At 40.7% G+C, this 24,213-nt stretch overlaps 1 protein-coding gene across 1 annotated transcript; it reads left to right on the top strand.

The window, feature by feature from the left end:
- Positions 1-555: 555 nt before the first annotated feature.
- On the top strand, positions 556-18,176 carry SARC_06215 (hypothetical protein; the record flags this gene model as incomplete). The annotated part of the gene is made up of 20 exons (XM_014299887.1): positions 556-751; positions 1,897-2,035; positions 2,848-3,520; positions 4,501-4,742; positions 4,971-5,731; positions 5,979-6,216; positions 6,668-6,801; positions 7,665-7,876; positions 8,734-8,920; positions 9,876-9,979; positions 11,029-11,108; positions 11,628-11,778; positions 12,377-12,441; positions 12,914-13,001; positions 13,459-13,596; positions 14,383-14,515; positions 15,536-15,639; positions 17,126-17,233; positions 17,775-17,927; positions 18,028-18,176. The coding sequence occupies 20 exons, from the start codon at positions 556-558 to the stop codon at positions 18,139-18,141; spliced, it is 4,020 nt and encodes a 1,339-aa protein (XP_014155362.1). The 3' UTR covers positions 18,142-18,176.
- Positions 18,177-24,213: the final 6,037 nt, after the last annotated feature.

The raw sequence follows: 24,213 nt of genomic DNA, 5'->3' as shown, positions 1-24,213 counted from the left end.
TGTGTGTGTGTGTATATGTATAGGCAAGAAATTTAATAGTTAAAGAGTTGCGTTGTTGTACGAAGCGTATGTAAAATGGTATGCTTCATTGATATTATAGTCATGTTCATTTGATTACACGTTCAGATATGAGAATATACTTATATTCAGTAGCCCGTGGCTATCATCAATGTGCGTGGTCTCACTCGCGTGCTATATATATGTTCGTGCATTTTTGGTAATTATGTCTCGATGTCAGTGTATTGAGCTATCTAACACGTGGCTTTCGCTTGAATACTTCTGATATGTATGCTTACATGCATATACACATCCGCCATTTCAGCTTTTTGCATATTTGGTTATGGTATTTCCTAATGGAACAATGCTGAACTTGCCAGAGAAACACACAGTTCAAAATCACACGGACCTGTTAAACACGTCAGTTCGTTCTTTAGCTGAATCCTGAATATAAATAATACGTGTGTATGTGGCTTCTGCAGTTCCAAGCACCTGTAGGCTTTACCTGTTTCAACACTACGCAGACTATCTGCATAAGATGCCTGGGCATTGCCTCTGATGAAATCACTCAAATCTTCTGTACATGTACTGCTACCACCAAATGGCGATGATTCAGACGCCTCGACTATTTCTCCCGTTAAACCACTCGAGTCTGAGCCTCCGCCGACCATTATTGGCCTGTTCGCACCCTCATCACGCCCAGCAGATAGTTCGGTATCACTGGCCGCATTTGAAGTAGACGGAAATGACAGAGGTACAGTTCAGCTTTGCTTTGTTGCAGGCGGTACTAGTGGCACTAACAAAGTACCCAACCAATCGACTGTGTTGATCTCTTTTTCTATTTGAGTACTGTGGTATCTATCGGATTACAAGTCTGATTTAAATGGTCATCAGGAACCAAATGTTGCGCATGCCATAATCGAAGTGAGAAATCTTGAGCGTATTTACTATGATGTTATGGGTATATAACTATGAATTGTTATTATAATATTATGAGTTTGTCATTATATAACTATGAAGTATAATTATAATGTTAGAGATTATGGGTATATAACTATGATGTATAATTATTATATTACGAGTTCGTCATTATATAACCATAAATTATACTTATAATATTATGAGTTTGTCATTATATAACCATGAATTATATAATTATAATATTATGAGTTTGTCATTATATAACCATGAATTATATAATTATAATATTGTGAGTTTGTCATTATATAATCATGAATTATAAAATTATACTATTATGAGTTGGTCTTGTCTCCTAGCTTGGCGTCCAGTCGATAGCAGAATCCACTAGGGGCAAATGTGCTGTCATGCAAAGTGTTTGCAATGCTGCAAGTGTGTGCTAAATGAATAGTCAAATGAATAGATGGTAATGTACGGCATGGTATACGTCTTGCGGAGTTGTGTTTCACTACGGGCGTCTGGTTGGTTTGAATGGTGTTGTCGCCTGTTTATGGCAGATGGTGTTTTGTGGTACGTGTCTACCATTGCTAAGGTACGGATGTGTATTTAAACCAGAGCATACAATTCAGTGCAGCGGATATCCGATGAGGCCAAGGCTCCTGATCCACAAATTCTCAATGTTCAACTTGAGTATTGCTATAAATACGTTTCCATACACCATTGACGCTTTTTTATCCCGGTTGGTTGCTTATATTGCTTTTGTATCGGCGCATTGTTATGCTTCTATCTGCTTTTGTATGGGCGCATTGTTATGCTTCTATTACTTTTGTATCGGCGCATTGTTATGCTTCTATTACTTTTGTATCGGCGTATTGTTATGCTTCTATTACTTTTGTATCTCGGTTGGCTGTCCCTTTGGGTATTTACACGATACATATTGCAAGCTAAGCCTGGCCGCTTTTGAATTCCTTGTTGACCTAGGCTCGAGGGAAATGATCGGAACGGACGACACACACACACACATCAAAGCAAGAGCAGCAGATGTGACAGTGGAACAAGACCGCGCCTCCACATTGGGACGGTCTGAAATTGGACTTAATCTTCTGAGTGAAAGCAGTAGGTAAGTATTCGCAGGAAAATCGGTGTGATGGTTGGCCATGGACTCGCACGCAGCAGTATCGTTTATTTAAACTTTTATTTCGTAATTCTCTGTTCATCCCGACCCTATCATTTGAGCTGTAAACTTCTGTATAAGTTATTGTTCTGCCGGAAATATGTATGAGTAGGTGTGTACTCATATTTTCTCATGACATCCGATTTATAAATACATGGAGTAACACATGTACACTTACGGCTTTAAAGATAGTATATTGCAAGAGTTCACTACATACATCTGAGACTTTCATGCTTCTATGCGAGAATATGTAGCGTGGACTGTTCTTATATATACACGCGCATATGTGTATGTGTGTCTGGGACATCATTCAATATTTCGGTATGTTTATATTGTAATTATGGATTACTATATGTATATAAACACACACACACACACATACATATATATATATATATATAATACATATATAATATTGTAGTATATATATATATATATAATACATATACATATATATACATATACATATACATATACATATACATATACATATACATATACATATACATATACATATACATATACATATACATATACATATACATATACATATACATATACATATACATATACATATACATATACATATATAAATTTAGTAATATATATATATATATATGTGTGTGTGTGTGTGTGTGTGTGTGTGTGTACGTGCGTGTGTTCACGTGTGTATATGTGCATGTATATATGCAGCGTATACAATTGCATCTATGGAGAATGTCTAGATATCATTCTAAATTATGGGTTTCCGTTCGCAGGCGAAGGAAGAATTCGTACTTGAGTGTGGGAAGTGAGGATGTTGATTTGACAGTAGGCTTATTCGGGCCGCAAACAAGTAAACCGATACCACCGCGCAAGATATTAGAAGGTTTGCCGTTGGAAACTGAGGAAACCTCTGGATATGTCGCTAAGTTGAAGTTAGATACCCAGACAGAGTTCGAGGAACCCTTTGTAGAGCTGACTGAAGCCGATATATTTGGGCTGTTACAGCCAACGACTGTACCGAATCATAGGCCTCTGCCAGAAACAGAGGCAGTCAATCGGAATGGTAAATCCAATGGGAGTGTGGGTGATACTGTCTCGCCCGAACCAAAGCCTGCAGTTGCGACAACTGACTACGCTCCACCAGACATCATGCAAATGATTGAATCTGACCTATTTGGCACAGAGGAATCTGCACAGCCTAACAAGCAATCACCACAATCTGAGTTTAGAAATAGAACGAAGACGGATATAGCACACGTGGATGTGAGCATGACCACCAGCCCACGTGCGTCACCAGTTAAGGCCAGTGGCAGCTCTCAGAGAGCCACCCATGCTGTAACCGACTCAGCTCATGCACCAATGCCAACCACCAGCTCCAAATTCTATAGTCCCAGTTCGGAAGGCAGTGGCGAAGACGACTCGGACGACGAATCTGCTCCAGCTCAGGTAGAGTGTGTGTCACCGAGTACTCGTGTTGTCTGCTGTAGTCGTACGCCCTACTTAATAGAGATGATTTGGCATACACTACGGGTCGATCTATCTACATGCGTGGTCACGATGTTGAAAATACGTTTTAGAGGCTTGGCAAGCACATTACAGAGTACGTATGTTGTTACATGTGGTATTCACGATATCACATTCTTCACAGTAATACGCCAGGACATTAATTTATGGTTACCACATACGTATATTTTGACGATGCGTGGTGTCGCAGAGCTTTCTATAAGTAAACATCTCTTTATACACAATTTTATGAACATGACTGAATACTACATCACAAACACGCACACATATGTATAGTTGCATGCGCTTATAACAGTTTGGAATTGTTGAGTAGGATCCTTCGTATTGATATCTTCGAGACACTTAGCTGTATCTGAGCGTTGCTCTTTGGAACATGATCGCTGTGTGACGGTCTATGTACGGCGGTGCCGTGTGCTCTTCCTTACGTATGGAGTTTTTTAAAATCTCGGTATCTCGTGAAGCTCTGTATTTTGTTGACAGGTGTGGAGTGTCTGTCCCTCCGCCGATGTTGTTGTGTCGCTGTAATACTTGTTTACAGTTTACTCCGTCACATTTATCGAAACTAATAATCTCAAAGAATATTTCGTATTATGACATAGCTCATGCACACACAATCCGCAATATTCGTTTGCTGGTGTTGGGTGATCGTTCTCGAGTCTCTAATGATTAACACTCACACTTGCACTCATTCATTTCGGACTGAAGGTTGCTATTCCAAGTCAGTGTTTGTATTCACCTGTGCCTGCGCATATAGTTGATTGTTGTATCTCCTTTAAGAATTACCTATACCTATGTATACAGTGGTACAAATTAAGTCATATGAATTCATTTGTCCTTTAATGAAATTAAGAGTCATATGAATTCATCTTTTCTTTAATGCAATGTCGTGCACGAATGTACAGCACACCGTACCGCCAATTGAAGAATTGACCATGGCAAACCTGGGGTCCCCATACCATGCAACCCCATACCATGTGCCCATGCAGTCTATCAATAGAGCGTGCGAATCCAGTCACACGAATGGGATGGAGGGTATTGCAGCAACCGCTGTACCCGCAAAGGACACGTTGCCCAGTGTGGCAGTCACATCAAAGCCTCCGAAACTAGTGAGGATCCCAAAGAAACCAGCGCCACCCCGGCTAAGGTGTGGAAGTAAATAATCAGTAGATGTTTATGTACATATGATAAGATCATTTATATATATAGGTCAGTTTACTCAACTATATGTATATGAGCTCGTGTTGGTGTAGCACGGTAGCATTCGCTCGCATACACATCAATACAACTCTATCTGCACGCATACGTTGGTAATGTTTTATTCCTATTAACGTACTGTATTGCATCGCCTCTATTGCATTGCACTGACGCACAGTGCGTTGGACATGCTGCTCAGCAGTGCCCCTAAAGTCAAGAGTGCCCTTGCGAGCGCAATGGTGAAGGGGTTGTTGGATACATTGGCCGATAGTGATAACCATAGCGATGGCGCTGATGATGCGAATACCAAACAGACATCACACAGTACTTTTGCAGGCATCCACCATGAAGACACTTTTAGTAACAGCCACAAAGTGAAGACCGAGGCACTTCCTGTTGTAGGACAAGTCTTCAGCGATTTGATCCCGGATGTGGGCGGCGACGCCTTTCCAAAAGAGTCCAATCAGAACGCCAGAAATGGTAAATCTCAATTGACTGAACGCGAGATAGTGGAAGAGGCTTCGATTGGTATCAAGTCGGAACCTGTGCAACAACCGGTTCACAAAAGCCCCAGTGCTCACGAGAACAGAAGCTTAGACACGGATGGCAAACAGGTTGTGGAAGGTTTGACACCCTCATCTATCCACAATGAATCTACCACTCAACCGAAAGGTGAACTCACACATCACTCACTAAATACTTCCACACCTATGTTCACGACATACAATGCAACCACAAGTACAAACACAAAAGCGGCTAAACCCATAAGTACAAGCACAAGCACACAAGTAGACAGTACCACACCTGGACCCGCGGACATGGCTACAGCTATCGATGAGACATCGCCTGACACATCTCCCGCACTTTCAACGACACACCCAACGGAAGGGGCGGTGCGTAATGATGGCGCACCGAAGATCGGGTTGTTTGTTGACACTGGTATGTGTTAGATATTGATACATTGCACTTGACTGGATTGAATGGCGTTCTGTTATGCAGCAACCCCAAGTGTAAGCCTAACGGAATAGTGTGCATTCAACATGTACAGGTCGGTGTATGCAACTTCTCTGTGAGACTATCACGAATTCTATTTTGTATGTTTTATCATTATTCCATTCTCGAACAATTCGAGCAAGAATGAAGTAACTAATAAGCATGTTCACCACCACGGTTGATACTGATACAGTGCCAATGGTGAGGGCTATCGACCAATCAAGACAGCCAAATAGGTGCTCAGGGTCATTTGGAAGCGAAGGAAGTGAACCAACCGGACTTGTGTATCCCCCTGGAAGTGGACTTTGCGCTGAGAGCTTACGCGCTATTGGGGTTGAAACCCCTTGCCAATTGGTTATAAATAGAATAGTTCGATTTCAGGAACTCAGAGTAGAAGATCGAGTTTGCTCTTTTGTTTTATCTAGAATGAGGTATGGCATGGATATTGGGTAGTCATGGCATTGTGATTTGTGAGGGCATGTATATATATTATCGACACAACATCACATATGTGAATGTCCTTAAAGAGTGTCTCAATACAATGAAATCTCGGCGTCTACGGAAGAAATATTTTAACACCCAATCACTACATTTAGGTGCATGTTTTCGTATGCAGTGATGTAGATTTGCGTGAAAGCAAGAGTGTTCGTAAATTGTTGGCTACGTACTTGCAGTATCGATCCGTGAATTACCAAGCCAGTCACATTTTCATTCTTATCAAAGATCGGATACGGTTAATATAAGTGCATCATTGATCAGTTTCATATGATTTATAAGTTTTTTATGTTGGTCCTATATCTAAGCTTTCCGACTTGTATTTGTTGTTGATTGAATTTTAGTCACATTTTTGACATGACGATTTTGCAATTCATTCGTCTCCAGCAAGGCCTCGCGTGAGAGCAAACGAGATGCTGTGAGGTTGTACAATGAAGCAATCGAACATATGGTCGACAACACTAAACGAATGGGCGGTGGATCGTGTGTATCGCATCTGCCCTTGAAGATCTCGGCCAAAGGTATGCATTGAGGTAGCAAGAACACCACTCTATTTGAACAGGCAGGCAGGTTCTTATATCAGATCTGTCGTGCATGAATTTCCTGCTGTCTCAATTTCGTGAAAGATTTTTATGACAAATAAGTTGTTGTGCAGTTCCTGAACTACCGATTAGACGCATCAAAGCCCAATATTGCAGCATTAGCAATAATATGAATTTGGATATAATACTATATACCAACAGAAATACACATATACGCGACAAACACATGTATACGTGTCCGTGCAAACATCTACACATTCACAAGTGAACATGCATACACGCCTCCGCGATGAATTTAATAGTGCTTTTTGGCCATACGGACCACAGCAGTAAACATTTCTAATCCTACTGAGAAACGGCACAGAATACTAGACTTCTTCATCCAGGCATATCTCCCAATGTCTAGTGTTCCTATGAATCCTCAATTAGGCTCGACTGATGTCTATTAATCAAGTACACTAATCATGGCATGAATTCACAACGGTAGTGCAGTGTTCTAGGTTGAATATACATCCCGATTTAGCGGAATGTGGTAAATTTATTGCCTCTCACTCCCTCACTCTCTCACTCACTGAGTTTTGCTCGATACAACTTTATACCTATAAGTTCCATTCATTCGTACAAGACATAGAAAGAAAGGTTGCATTCACTCATGTTGCTATAGATGACCTGTGTCATCTTGCTATGCGGTCTCAGTCTAGCGAACACACCGCTCACACTGCTGAATTAATGTATTCAACCCGTTTTTGAGGACTCCAAGGCTACGACAAACATATATATACACGCTCGATCGCGCATACATGCATGCACACATGGAGTAATTCTCAAACGTAAACACACAGATGTGGATCAGCTGCATCCGCGTTGCGCCACCAGCCGGCCACAGCGCACCGACCGCCGAGAAGACGCCGATGTGCTGAGTCAGCTGTACACGAAGCGCGCCATCTGTTTGGACGCGCTGAAATATCATATCAAAGCCGAGGCCGACTGTGTGGAAGCTTTAATATGTGACTCGGAAAACCTGGAGTGTATGCTGGCATACGCTAGAATGCAGGTGTATTTGCGGGGACGTGTATACGTGTATAGTACGTGGGCATGTATAGGCTTGTGCCCATTTTATACACTGGTGTTTGCATACGTGTATCGCATGCTCTCTATTTTTTTGTGATCTATGTATGCACACTGTGGGTATTGATGAATACACAGGGTGTGTTTGTGGGATACAGCCCTGCAGTGTGATATCAATAAGATGGGCCTAACAACTTTATTAGCTAGTTCTATATACATACGAAAATGTCCAGAATTAGTACATACACACATGTACATATATATATATATATATATATATATATATGTGTGTGTGTGTGTGTGTGTGTGTGTGTGTGTGTATGATATATATATATATATATATGTATATATATATATATATATATATATGTGTGTGTGTGTGTGTGTGTGTATGTGTGTATGTGTGTATGTATGTGTGTGCGTATATTATATATTTATACATGTATATATAGATATACGAATGTTTGTGTGTGTATAGGACTGCACGTCAATAACATTTATGTCTATTCACCTTGAACTATGCAATTGTGTATGCCCAGGTATGCGTTTGCGTACATGTAATGCAGGTGCCCACGCATGTTCTTGTCACTCACAAAAGCTGAACTTCTCTACTGTAATATACTGTTGTCATATCGACCTATTGTGTTTTGAATTAGCTAGATCTTACAGATGTAAATCAAATTGGGTTTTGCATTTAGTTCAACGGGAGTTTAGGTCCCGTATGTACAATGCATACATATTATGGGGTGTGTCTCAAGTTGGTTGTGTGAATACATTTATCACGTATTTCAGATCGTAGCATAACGATATTGGTCGTTTTTGGCATGTATGAAATTATTGCAGATGAACCGGGGCGTGATCTCGCAGGTGGATCTTTCTCTATCAAGAGTGCAGGATGTGCTTGACAAGCAGACTGCACCGTCGCATGAGCACTCGTTCTCGGATGAACTACACACATTGACAGCTATTGTTGACAAGCTCAAGGCGATGTATCTCATTATTAAAGCTCAGTACGAGCCTAATCTTGAAGGTATATGTAATGTGTTGTTATGGATGTTTTCATAGGTGTGTGCAATGCAGTATTCTTGTATATCGCAATTGAGAATGGGATGTGCTTACCGCATTCACGGAGTGCTTGCTTTAGGGACATTCCACTGTTTGTAGTCTGTGTATACGTGGGATTTCGGAGCTGTAATGGATGTACGTGTACATATTGTGTGTATAAAGCTCAGTACATTTAATTGTTAGTTTCTGTGTATCGTTTACGACTATGTGCACGACAAGTGTACCAGTTAAATCAATCATCCAATGTAAATGGTCGCAAATCGTTTTTTAGATAGTCACAATCTCGCATAGTAAAGTCGTGAACGCTAATTGAGGAATCTTATAGGCTTGAGTAGAATAATAGTTTTAGTTGATTCCAGCTGTATTTGCAAACACGGTCGCCCATATATATAGACTTTGGATCTAACCTATCGCCTCTGTGTGCATTCCGTATTCTGACCCTTCCAAGCACAGTATGTTCAAATGGGACATGACTCTTGTTCCCTGACTTCTGGTGATTAGACATCGATCTACATCCTATGGGCAATTTCTGTATTGACACGCTAAACGCGAATTGTTATTCACATTGGCATTTATTTCCAATCATATGCACACTTAACGCAGATCGCTATACTCGCTTCTCACTAACTGCATACCTGGATGATATGTCATGTCCACGCTAATTTTCCTCATTTGGGACATTGAACTGGCATTCGATATTTTTCTTATGTCTTTATGTCAGGCTTTTGAGACTGTCTTCCGCAGCTGACAATTTTTTCTTTGGCCACAGACTTTTGTGATCACCTTGAAGCACTGGTGTTCGCGTAGTAATATTGCTTTCGGGATGTACATCACTGGTTTTTGCGTATCAATGTTACTTCTGGAATGTTTATCACTTATTTTCATGTATGGCTTCACGTACACGTATATGACCTCTGCAGGCCATGACCCAGACTCCGCTGAAAGCAGCACACAATACAGTGCAACATTAGTACGGGCCATCAAGATGCTGCAGAGCAGATGTCCCCGATCGGTCAATTGTCAGGTAAGGGGGGTGCGTGTCAATTTTTGTGTGTATTCGTATGTATAAATGGATGATTTGTATGTGTATATGTATGTATGTATTTGTCCACATGCTGGAAGCGATGTAAATCATACGTTTATGTTTGTGTACCGTTGCTTGGTGTTTGCTAGGGCTGAGTGTGGTGCTACACGCAAACGGTATATTGCTCACTACGTCTTACACACATTAGCACGATTTGTCTGCAAACTGCCCGCCCACCACCGAAGTCAACCTGACATTTATTATTACTTGTAAGAGACCAAGTGGTTAGGAATAGCTCATGACCAGTGAACACCTGTGAATTGAAGACTATCCCACAGTTGCTTACTTTGACAAGGCACTATCAAATCTGCAGGTTTCAAAAAGTCATTAAACCTGTAATGATTCTATACTATTATCTGACACTAACTCTTTAGAGATCTGATACTTAGTTGGTACTCGTAAGTGATATGATATCTAGTATAATACGGATGCTATTGTTGACACTGAGTTCGAATCGCTGACACTAACTCGGTACGAATCTGGATACTGTGGCGGTATTCTTTGACTCTGATTAGTTACCGATCTGACAAACATGTGATACCTTGGCTGACGGATTTGGACTACTGATGTTGTATAATATTGATACCAATTTAGAGCAATCGCAACCGCATGTTAGAGAGTTCTATGATATCGTCGAATTAGCTGATAGTATATTCTACAAGTTGGCTGCGCTGTGATAGTATGTGGAATTTTCTAGCATTAAGTTATGAAGATGTAAACTATAGATAATGAGCTTGTGTGTCAATGATACTGTTTCACCACACACTCGAACTCATCCTGACACTTGCATGGCATTTAATATTCTATCGAAGCCCTCACGACGCTGAAGATTCATGCCATTTTGATGTGTTCGGAAATACTCATCCCATTATATCTTGTTATCTGATATTTATCCAGAAAATATTTAAACTGTGATACCAATCTGGCACTAATTCCGTGACACATATATCACACTATCTTAACATGTATCCTCCTCCCTCAACCCACAGCTATGGTATGCCCGCTACTTGCGCCTCGGTCTGGGAGACTTAGAGGCCGCGACTACACTGCTCACAGAAGTTTACGAGAGGTGTGTAAAAATGCACATGTTTTCGTAGGCACCTGATAGTTTACATATTCACCTGATAGTTTAAATAGCATCTGATGGTTTACATAGGCATCTTATAGTTTACAGGCACCCGATGGCTTACATAGGCACCTGATAGTTTACATAGCATTTGATGGTTTACATAGGCACCTGATTGTTTACATAGGCACTTGATGGTTTGCATAGGCGTATCATTAGTGTGTACTTTCATGTTGCCAACGTAATATATCGTGTGAAGTTGATAACGCGTATCCTGCCACAGTACGCAATCTCTAGTGGTGTCATAGACTACGAGTATGCTACATCATGTAGATATACGTAACGATTTAAATCTAACGTACACACGCATTTGTACATACATATATACATCAGTATATGCAGTTGAACCTTTATCCATAGATGACCACGTACAAGTACGTGCACTTTAAGTCTCATTTGCATCTATACACATTTCATGACTCACGTGATGCCCTCCTTCTGCCCTTGACACGGGTGTCACAGTGATCCCATGACTGGGAAGATACCTTTGGTCTCTGAGCTGTCGCTGTGTGCGTATGAGAACGCTGACTTCGAGACTGTCATTGTCATTGTGGATGATACAGTGTTACAGGGCACGTCGGACAGTTCTAAGATAGATAAAGCTACCAAAATGGTGAGTTTGCACTCAAGGGCTGAATCTATTGTTGATCTGTTGTGCACATATTTGTATTAGTATCGATGCTTCTGTGGCAGTCAGAAATCATGGAATGCATATTGTATATTCCATCTTTCTTTTTTATTGGGATGTCTGTGTACATATTGGAGTTGAGAGTGCACGGGTAAGTGAGCTTTTGCTTTGATTGAAGATACCTTATCAGTTGGATAAACACGATGTTTAATCTGATGTTTGTTGGTTCTAAAAAAGTCCTTATACTTGCAATTGCATATACATGCACTTGTATGCGGAGAACTTCATGTGTTCGCTCTTTTTCTGCAAGCCAATTGCGATCTTTCATGAGTATACAAAAATTTTGCTGTAGGTATATATGCATATGTACGCGCATGAGCATTGCGTAGTTGCAGGCTTCTTACCGGTATATTATTACAGGACAGATTTGAATTCTAATTGGAGGTAGCTGCATACATATGCACATACCTGTGCTCTCAGGCAATGGAAGTCGTACATCCCAGACATTCTGAATTACTGATAAGGCTTCAATTAGCTTATTGCTACGGGTTACTAACACTTTGCGATGGGTATTCTTTTGCAGACCATCGGACAACTGCGGGTGGGAATGCAACAGCGGCTGCAGAAATCGATAGTCCTGTGTCATCGGTGTGTGTCTTTCAAAGACAAAATTTGTGGATATTATCTTTCCTTGATACGTGACTGTGCTTGTGTCTAAGCATTTGACATTGACTATATTGCAAGTGTAAGTATATCCCCATATATGAGCGAGTAGGTGTATCATGTGTGAGTCTGCGCGTACCTTTGCTCGTGGTTGTAAAGGTTTGTGTGTGTGACACAGAATTAAACTGTGACTAAGGGTTTGAATATAGAATTTTAATCTTGTGTCTTAACACGGCAAATTTGTAGCAAAAGCCAGAATATATCATAATTTAGTCAGGATTTAAAAAAGAACTACGTATCTCACGCTGTACTAGTATTGCTGCTACTCAAAATGATGCGCTGGCCCTGCTTGGGATCTGACTTATTCACTGTGAAAGCCTGCATCAATCCTAACTAGTTCTCTTTGTAGTTGATATCTGTCCTGCGCCTCTTACATTTCTTCCTGTTCGTTTGACAGGCGACGCGAAGGAAAACTGGCATTCAATAGGGGCGACTACGTGGACGCTGCTGAGAACTACACGAAAGCCAGTGAACTGACAGAGCCGGTATGTGCATGGTCCTGCAAGTTATTATGTGTATGTACTCACCTACGATGTGAATCTATGGAGTGTAAGATAGGCAGCAAACTTCCAGTATCTCTGTAACTGTTTGGCAGACTAAATATATTCATAAATTTGATGATTAGGGCGACTGCAGTGGCGCTGCAGCACATTACTCAACTGCCAGTGGCCATTGAGAGTTTTGATTTTAAGGGTTAGATATGACACGCTTATGCTATTGATTATGCTATTGTTAAAGATTACTTAACATGAATTGCATAAATGTACAGATTTCACTTAATCGTATACCTACATTGAGTCTGTATTAGATGTAGTGATTAATATTTTGGATGTACTGGTGTATGATGTATTTGCTCATAAAATTGTATTGATGAATGTATCTATTAAATCTCTGGACATCTATTTACATGCTTTGTACAACTTCCTACCTTCGCTTTCGCAGTATCACCCGACAAATATGGCCATCTGCCTCAACAACAAAGCCATGTGTCTGATGCAACGGGCGAAGATCTTCAAGAAGAGGAGACAGCCCAAGATAGCCCTTACACGACTCAAGGAAGCCATGGCCTGCTGTGATAAGGTGATTTTCTGAATATATCTTTAATCTTTGTAGGTATGATCGCATTTTTGGTGGGTCGCATACGAGTGTGAGGTGTGTTTTTGTGCGTGGAATAATGAGTATCAAATTGTATGGAGAGCATATACGTCCATATACTTCTGCGTACCAGAATAACGTTAGATGTGATTGAGATTTCAGAAGCGTGTGTGAGATTCCATCAGCGCTCTCGCGTAGTACCATAGGTTCGGACTAGTGGCAAGATGATGGTATACACGTGTGCAATTTCTTCAGCTCTGTACGTAAGTGCATACGTAGCGCACGAGTGAACATGTGATGTGAACAATCATAGCGCTTCCACATGCGCATATGTGTTGGGTGTTTTGTCAATGATTCGAGTGCTATCATAGCGTTTACATTTGTTGCTCGATGTCTTTTCCATGTAATTGCCTATTCATAAGCGTTAGTCATCTGCATTATTCACGTGTTACCGCACACGTATTTTATTTATCAACGGGTGCCAAAATTGTTGGAATTTGGATTTCGGAAGTATCAGTAGAATTTGTGCTGGGCCGATTTTGTGCATGTATGAACTAGAATCTGTGCTGTCTCGATGATCGAGCTCGACCCGACAGCAAAATGTGAAAGGGTTTGAAGTGGTGTGGTTTGTGTACCACGTCTATGAGTATTGCTTGCAATCCTGAATTTCAAGGAGAGGAAACTGTTTAGGACATTCTTACATTTTTCATAAGATGCTTTAGAAGAAGAAAAATCTATCACTTAGATTCGACTCGTCGACACAATTTACAGGCACTCGTTTTAAAGTACAACTTCGCCAAAAGCATAATCAGAAAGGCAGGAGTTTATACCCTGCTTGGCGACTTTGCAGATAATTTGACGACACGCATCCGCCAGTACAAGAACGCCAAGGAAGTTTACGAAGGTATTTCAACAGTGGATCACATGTGCTGAAACGTGAATGTATGCACCGATATGTGGCTGTGTATTTGGGTTTATGTGTGTACGCATTTTTCCTCTCGTATGTGTGTGCTGTACGAGACACGCATCAAACAGGCTACATGTATAATTTAGGACTTCTCTGAAATGCAAGGGAAATCCATAAAAAGAATATCATGAAGAATCTATCCTCTTGTATTATAACATATATTAAGAAATTATATCAACGCTGCGTATTTTTTTACGTACATGAACGTATTCAATGAAACGGTGTGGTTTGAAATCCATATCGAACACAGATACTGTGGCAATTCGTGCAATGCTTCAATGTAAATTCGGTAGATATATCAATACCAACTGTTACATGTGTGTATATATATGCATTGCATTAATCAAACTTTCGAAAACCACATGTGTCATGTCATTGACAATTATGGATGCGTGTCAAATTTGTTGGGAGTGCACCTTGGCTGTATTGTGTAGTCTGCGTAGGAGCTTGTACTACGCCTTTCATTCTCATTATGGTAGTCGATATCTGACTGGGGTCATGCTCTATATACATAATAGTAATTTATAAAATAGTTAACCAACCGTTCGAGTATGCATTTTGCAGACAACTAAGTATATAACATTTATTTAATGTATATACATCTTTAAGTACGCGCATGTCCATACATATACCTGTACAATATGTAGTTTCATTTGCGACTTTTTGTGCGTATATTTATGTGGAAAAAAATTATGTGAATCGATCCGAGATACAACTGTATGACATACTGTTCATATTCAGCTATTCAATTACGTTCGTGGATATATCACATCGTTGTGCTTTCTGTGGATCTTGAATGTTCTGTTGGTTTTACGAAGGGGCGGAGTCATTCGGTGAATAGGTAGTGTGACCAATGTGTGTTCTGCCTGTGTTGAGGGCTCTCACACGTTCGTGCGATGTGGCTGATTACAATGCATTCGTGTGTTGTTCTTTTTGGTCATAATTTTGAGTACACAGATGTGCTACCGATGCAGCCGAACAATCAGGAAATACGGGAGAGGTTTTTGCTTCTGGAGGAGAAGTTGAAAAAAGCCAACTCTGAGAAGCGCATTCAAGACGAGGTATGCGAGTAAAATCTCCCGATGGCGAATAAGCAATCTGTGCATGTGATGATAATTCAATTAGAATGTTCCATATGTATGCTCAAATTTAGTTAAAGTCTCTTAAAGCATTTCACACCCGATGCTGAGGTGCCGCGACGTCTTCCGGCGGTTATGAAATCGCGCTGGAATCGTTCGACCCTATTGTAGACCTCAGAATGCTATCGTGTTCTTTCCCATTTTTTGTCACACTTCCATCAGAAGTCTTGTTTTGCATCAATATTAGATAGTAATGTTGCACTACTTTGTCGATCGGATCCCGATCATCATGACGTTTCTCAAATACTGTATTCAGCCGATAGTACCTAAAGAAGCAGAAATACGGGATATTATATACATTCTGCATAGATTATTAGAATGTGCTTCCATACTATCTCAAGCACGACCGGTCCATGTTGGACATTCATGACCGACCACCTCTCGAGCAACCATTGGGAGAATATGGCTATTTTCGACTATAGCACGTACACATGTCATCTGTGTATGAGAGAGAATTCGTATACTTGACCGTCAGTATATAGGATACACAGTCCACTCACTGGTGTTTGTTGTGTATGCGTTCGTTTCATTTTTGGTAATTAGGGGTATTGACGCTATCGCTTCTAGAAGTGCGTGTTTTTTTTTTCCATACTACGAGTATTTATTATTAATTTTGTGTAGCCATGGGCTACTGTGATTCAAAGTATTGGTGTTGGGCGAGCCCTTGCTCAGAACCTTTAATGACTATCTTATAGTTATATCGCAACGATCACTTCAATGGCTCCTTATTCTGCTCTTAGATACAGCTTGTTTGACAGTCAGATCAAATCTTAGCTCATCGAGTGCGCTCTTTCACTTGCAAAGCCGGATGTCTTTTGGGACACCTTCTCTTAACCCTCCAGAGTTCTCTCTCTAGTAGTAGATTATCCTTCTCAAGTGAATATTTTGAATTCGACCTCATAGCAAAGTGGCGTTATTCTCACTTTCGGGACGCGCATACTCTACTCACAGCAGAAAAAAACAAGTTCGGTTGGTGTTTTATCCGTGTATATTACCATATATGTATCTAGCACGATATCGCTATTTGGTGTCTCCTCGGGCTTTTAAGAGCAAAAACAATCTTCGAGCTCTATACCAACAGAGCCAAAATCAAGTGGTTGGAAACACGAGCATCCATTTCATTTCTCCACATGGACCGATTTGCTACCCAGATTTTCTTTCATCCCTTTTTTTGCACATGCGTTGATTTGCTACCCAGATTTTCTTGTTGTGTTTATTATCGTGAATGTGCTGTGTGTTAATCAATACTTGTTTATTTTCAGTATCTTCGTACCATCTGTCACTTCTCTATCCAAGAGGTAGGGCAGAGGATTGAGCAGTAGTCAATCCCACTCTACATCACCTTGTCTTTCACTATATTGTGCTGAATAACAATGAATGGTATCCATGTAATAATGCACCTTCTCAGCGGAGCAAGCGCGAGCAAGAAATAGAGGAAGAAAGGATCAGGGATGAGCTACACAGGGCCGAGGCCGCTCGAGGTCAACGCAAATCAAGCAGGAAGAAGCTTGATGGGGTGTGTTTTGTCTGCTGTGACGCGTGTTTGCGCACATGCCTGATGTCAGACCTATCGTGATCCGGTGCACTCACGTGTGATGTGCCCATGGATGCTTTTTTGTGACGTCCTTGTGGTCATATGAGACCTTTGCCCTCAATTCATATATCTAGATCTGCGGATCGCAATGTAATAATTATAGATTACCAATATATGCTCTTGTGTGTTTCGATGTAAGGCGCCTATGCGTTGATGATGTCTGTTATTTTTGATATACAGATGGCATAATCAATTCAATGATTATGGATTATTATTTTTCAGTCGGAATCTTTGGTTGGAATTTTCGATTAAACAATCGTGAAAATCCTTGTGCACATATATATATATCCACTCTACCAGTCAACAAATGTCTACATTACTAGTACACTAGGAAAAGTGACAGAATATACATGCAGATGTTTTTGAAATTGTGCATATTTATAGTATATCGAACATTCACACGTCTGATAGTTGCTACGAGTTGCATGTTAATCATTAGCCCCATGCAACGTTGGTGTCAAAGGCACACATTACACAGTCTTTGTACGAGGTGCTCAACGTACCACCTACTGCAACTACTGAGGACATCAAGAAAGCATACAAAACTCTCGCCAGGACGCATCACCCCGATAAGAATGAGGATGGCAACCCCGAACGATTCCAGGAGATAGTAGGGGTATGTTCTTCATTGTATGTGCGATTGCACTTTCCAACTGCATGTAAATGTGTGTATGCCGACCTCTTCTCTTTCTTATATTTATATTACCAATTAACAGGCACACGCTACACTAGCTGATCCATCGAAGAGGAAGGAATATGATCATTCACTGATAGGCACTGGTCTGAACAAGCGCAGCGGTATAAGTCGACAATTTGGTAGTAAACGTTAAGACTATACTTGCACATCAAATAATAAAGTGGATGAAAATTCTACCTCGTACGTTGCTGATGCTACTATATTCTGCCAAACACTCTCGTCGCACTGGAAGCATCTTATGGTAAATTGGGGAACAATACGTCCAGAATGTGACAGCAACACGCTCAAAATGCGACATATTAGAGAACCAAAATATAAACTATGTAAAACAACTTGATTCCGATTCCTACCTTATCGTTTTAAGGTCATGGGTGGTACTTTCCTGAAGAATTCTGCGATGGTTTGATATTTCAAATAACCAAAAACCCATCTCGAAGAAGTGGAGTATGGATGCACGTGTGTACACAACATATATCTCTCAACCTCACACCAACTATAAACCCAGACCATTTCATACCAAAAAAAAAAATTATATTCTAAATCTTTTGATACAGGTTGTTACCTTTTGTTTCCACCCGCCCAGAAACTTCCTGCCGTCGTCACACTACAATAGTTCCAATTACTTAGATTTATTAGCAAAATTTACTTTAAAAATTCCGACAGGCACGGGGAACAGCGTTGATTTTAACTAGTGTCCGAGTTCGACACTGCCCTTCGGAGGAAACATATACACAGGGGTATCGAGCTTTGAGTATAGGTATGCCGTGTTAACATCGGAATGATGGGCGGTACGATTCTGATAGGTAGCGGTAGCTAAAATAATGCAGAGCGTGGTGGAAGATGCTGCTGGGGCATATGTGTTCCAAAATGAGTCCCCATGCTGTTGCTCATCATCGCGTGCCACCATGCGCGCTTTGTGGATGGTGAGCTCGCCATTTTCATCGTGCTTCCTCGTAAATACATACTTGGAGTGTATGATTTTAGCAGTGCGCGGAACATCGGTGATGGGAATGCTGTCGGCAAGCTTGCTGCGGGCATGGGCCGCACGCTCACGGTCTACAGCCTGGGACCACTGTGGCCATTCAGTTGATGATTGAGCTTTGAAGATGCTCTTTGGGATAATGTCGTCTATGAGGGCGACGGCGTCAGTGAGGGAGAATTCAGGGATGTTGGGGTGCAGTGAAAATGGTGTTAACACGTTTGATTAAATCATCAACTTTAGCATCAAGTGGGTTGACGGCGGGGAGAGCGAGTTTGTTCACACGAGCGGGCCGAATGTGACTCATGGTTTTCTATTCCTCTACATAAAGGCAGAGGTCCTGGATGGTGATACCTCGGCGTGAAGTAGTCGAACGGCCAGGGAGGTTGAGAGACTACAGTAGAAGACGTATTTATATATACGTTAATAACGTTTTACGTCGTCAGCCCGAGAGTAATTTGGGACTTGTTCTCAAATTAATATAAGTATAGGTGGGTCAGCCCGAGAGAACGTAAGAGTAATTTGAGACTTTTTCTCAGATTATTCTATTTATAGGATACGGGCCACCGGCTAGCCGAGAGCCGAGGTCCGAGACTGTAGAAACAGAGAATATGATATATTTATTTCTGGAAAATATATCCAAGTGCTAAAGTGTTCTGCATAAGATTTCTCATACTGATCATATGAGTTTCTACCCTGGCCAACCCAAGTGGTTGAACACTAGTACTAGTACAAACACCATCACTGAGATCATAAATAAATTCATTCGATTGCACCATACTTTAAATACACTAACACTTTACTTATAGTCCCCTACACCGCACGCTAACAGATATAACCCTTATTGGTAGACTCTTTGTCGGCAGTAGAAGGCATAGAAGTGGTGGGTGGGTTGGTGATGACAGGGTCGTGTGTCAGGGGGTAGGCCTCGGGTCGTGGGACTGCGCTGTGGTCGGAAGGGTAGGCGAGCAACAGGGTAGTCGAAGGGGGGGGGGGGGGGATCGTCAGGAATGGCGTATCCTTAGTCGAGTGGGGTGAGTAGGAGTGGGGCTTCAGCCTAAATCTGTAAAACAGAGTCGTTGTCCGGTATATTTTCGCCCATAACCTATTGAGACCTAGAAACTTCTGTACATGATTAACTAATGATTATTAAAGAATAGTATCGAATAGTTGTACTATGATAAACTGTGGTGAAATTGTGGGACCAATTATTCCCGCATGGGGATATTGGTTCAGCGTGTGGGTCCCAGGAAAAACCTGGTTTGGTTTAAAGGAGTAAGATTCGGTCTATCAAGGCGATACTAACGCCTTAGAGTAATTAAACGCGTAGGTAAAATCTAAGTATCGTGAAATTCAAAGTAAATAGACGAAATGAGACTTTTAGTAAAGTTAGGTATGCCTCGCGAATACAGCAATACTCTGAGGGATTGTGAAGCTGAGACATTGCCTATATGTAATCCTCTCAGTACCGTTTTCGCCGAAGGGATTTTATTAGTGTTTCGTTGTCGCTCTATTAGAAACTAGGGTATGTTTCGTTAGGGCGAATCCGTGAGACTCATAAAATCCTATCTTTAGAACAGAATAAATAATACTCTTGATGTCCTTAGTTATTGCATTATCCAATAACTTGCCACTTATCAAGAATTACCGACTTAGCCTTCATCAGACTGGCACATCTGGTTGGATGAACGAAGGATAAACTAGGTAATGTTAATAGTCCCTAGAAACCTACATTCGGTTGAGTCATCTCGCTACCGAAGTATTCAGATACAAATAAATTTGGAAAGTAAATATAGTTCTATTAATAGAACTAGACCAACTCTTATGTTTGGTGTTTTACTGGGGCCTTTTTAATGGCCTCGTCCAAATATCTGATATGTAAAATGGAAAAGGTATTGATTAATAAAACCGTTAAAATCCATTTAGGAAACTTAAGCTCCTCGTACTACTAAGAGTACGTTTATAGTTTACGTACTGCTTAAGAGTACGTTTATAACATAAAGTCTAATATGGAGGCCCGGCTATTACAAAGGAAAGGGGAAGGTTAACCTGTCCCGAATATATATATATATATATATATATATATATATATATATATATATATATATATATAACGCTTGGGGCTTATTTCCTCTGCCACAATATTAGTAAGTTGGCTGTCCTGATGACAAACCACAAGTTAGTATAATTGACTGTACAACCCAGCTCAGATATTACAAATTCTATATCAGAAAAAGTTGTGGTCTCAAAATTGACACCATGTACCACACAGGTGGGGTCTCAAACTTTGATGCTACAAATGTTGGTGCCAGCACTAAGGTTTTCTTATTCTTTTCCTCTATAACCCAAACTACACCACTTGTTTACAAAATCCTTCTCAACGGAAACTACAGTATCTGTCTACAAAACCTTATCAACAAAAACCCATGAACGATTTCCAACTAAGTCTCGACTCCCGAGTCCAGGTTTTCAATACACCTCCATGGACGGAAGACTTGGCCATTCACGATTCTCTATATAACTCACCCATCGACTAAGTGAAGCGGCAATTGGATGTAGACGACTGTATAGTTGTAACAGTGGTGTTTCAACATGTGATTACGATGCCTCTTAAAAGCAATCCGTGCTAGTGCCCTCGTCAATACATCAATAACCCTCAGTCCAGATCGGCAATCCTCCAGTACAATGGTCTTCGCTGTACTCATATCCATATGCTTACCACGCTTGGTGATCAGTTCTTCTGTTATCTTCTTAGTAGTCTGATTGTCTTCACAACACACCATCGGTTGGTTGTTAGTCCAGCCTAGCTCAAAATAGTAATTTCAAAGCAGTATTCATATCACGGCAGGATTCTGCGAGACTGACATATTTTATAGAGGGAATTCACTATTCATTACGCACCCTAGCTCATATAGTAATTTCAAAGCAGTATTGATATCACGGCAGGATTCTGCGAGACTGACATATTTTATAAAGGGAATTCACTATTCACTACCCCGTGCGTGCGTAGATTTCACTAATTACTACCTATACCATTACGGCAGTACGTTTTCATGACGCTCACGCGGTGATTTCAGTAGATATATCCTCAAACCCTACCATATTTGTTAGAGGTAGTGGCTAGTAAAATGATATTTGATTTGGGGTAGTATTAAGTGGATTTTGAGGGGTGGGTTGAATAAGCTTGTGATAGAGTTCATATACAAGTTATTCACATGCGAAATATTTTCCTTCTTTATGCCGTAGTGTTAATGTACATTGCAATTACTTTCCGGCGACGAGTATGCACTGATGAGAGCGGTCACTTTATGATTTGCCAAGTATTTACGGAGTACTGACGATGTACAAGTCTTGGCAGTGTGATACTTTGCAGAGCAGATTTTACATATTCGTGGTTTTTTGGTGTGCATGTATCTACGTCGACTCCTGGCACGTCGACCTTTTTTTACGTCCTCGTTGACCAAGATTGTTTGGAGGATACATCTGACATAATTTTCTCTCGACATCAAGTTCATTTGGAATTTGAAGAGGCTCCGAATACTGCTTCACGTATGTCTTGACATGGAATACAGGGCATAACCTGGAATATTTAAAAAACATAGTGAAAACATAATGGAATTCGTATAGCTGTGAGCTAGCATTGAGTTATTAAGTATCGGCGTGCAAACTTACATACATTGGATCGGGTACTATTATATATATATATATACATATATATATATATATATATATATATATATATATATATAGTTGATGTCACTTGAAACTTACAATACAGCTTTCCGCATTCGCTCGGCGTAGGCATACACCGCATTTATAAAATCATCTTCATCCCTGAACGTCTCGATGCTCTACACTGTTCCGAGGTAAATAGCGAAAGTCGGGAATATCCACACAGCACCCATCTCGAAGAATCCTAGAAGATAGTGTGAGGCGAAATATAATTCAACCGCAGGGTATGGATATCATACAAGTCAAATTGATCTAGGCCAATCACATTTTCTCAAATACTCAGAACACAACTTAACAGGACTTGATGTGTAAAATTTTATACGCATAACAAAATAATCAATCGACTTACATAATTAACAACAAAATGAATTAACAACAAATGAATCAACACACCTTTTACATTCTTCCCTGTATTTGTCTGCTCGTGATATAAATTTCTCTGAAACTTCCAGGACTCACAAGGCGTAATCAAATTCTGTAGTAGAAGCTCAATTCTATTGGAGTCGGCGATGTCATCCTGGAGAAAACCCTCTTAAAATGTTCCTCTTTTATTTATTGTCATAGAGGGGGATAACTAATGATAGCACCTTCACTCTCTCACTTTTAGAACTGATTTAGAACCTGTGTGTGAATTTATTCGCGAGTACTTTACTCGGGAGGTTAGGTTATCCTGCCACCGCGACGTTTCATTGAGCTCAGGCCAACTCGGCTTCCCCGTATGCTCTGATCATTGTCGTATTGTTTTAATATAATAAATATGTATATTTATGTAAATATATACTAGTGATACGGAAGATTGAACTAACTAGGTACATATATGCTTAACAAAAGTGGAAAATAAATCGAGAGGCATACTTGTGCTGTGCTTCTCGTTTTTACGTTCTCAGATTTATCTACGCAAAATAGTATAATAGGTTAAATTGAGAAATGCAGACAGTGCATATATGTTAAAAGGCAACGCGGCCGCTGCGGTACTGTGGGCCACAACAGCCCAGAATGTCCTACTCAGTCCTTAACATGCACCAATTGCTCCAAAAAGGGGCACTTAGAAATCGTCTGTTCTAAACGTAGCAAAAACAGAAATTCCCCTGTCCTGTTACTACATCCATTGCACGTATCACGATCCCTGTCATTTGCCAAGCTACTCACACTCGCTTGCCTGACAACGACTCATTACTCATCGATGGTGGAGCAACTGTGAAATACATGCACAGTTCGGCGTGTCACCTCCTTCGCAACGTTGAGACAGGCCGCTACCCTCTACGCCTCGCTGACAATCGCATCAAATATATCACAGTCCGGGGTACTCCCACATTTAGGTACTACATACTTAGATCCCGAACTTACCCAGGGCAGGGCCTTATAGCACAAAATTATCTCCAAGCGGATTTACCCTAAACTTCCCTGGCGACAAACAGCAATGCTTCCTAGGTATCCAGAACTCTACTCTTACCCTACCTCGAACAGCTGGCGGCTACTGAGAATTTTTCAACT

The sequence above is a fragment of the Sphaeroforma arctica genome, assembly GCF_001186125.1.
Source record: "Sphaeroforma arctica JP610 unplaced genomic scaffold supercont1.435, whole genome shotgun sequence".
NCBI lineage: Eukaryota > Ichthyosporea > Ichthyophonida > Sphaeroforma > Sphaeroforma arctica.
The sequence above is the reverse complement of the archived record's forward strand: the minus strand, read 5'-3'. Positions and strand labels throughout refer to the sequence as shown.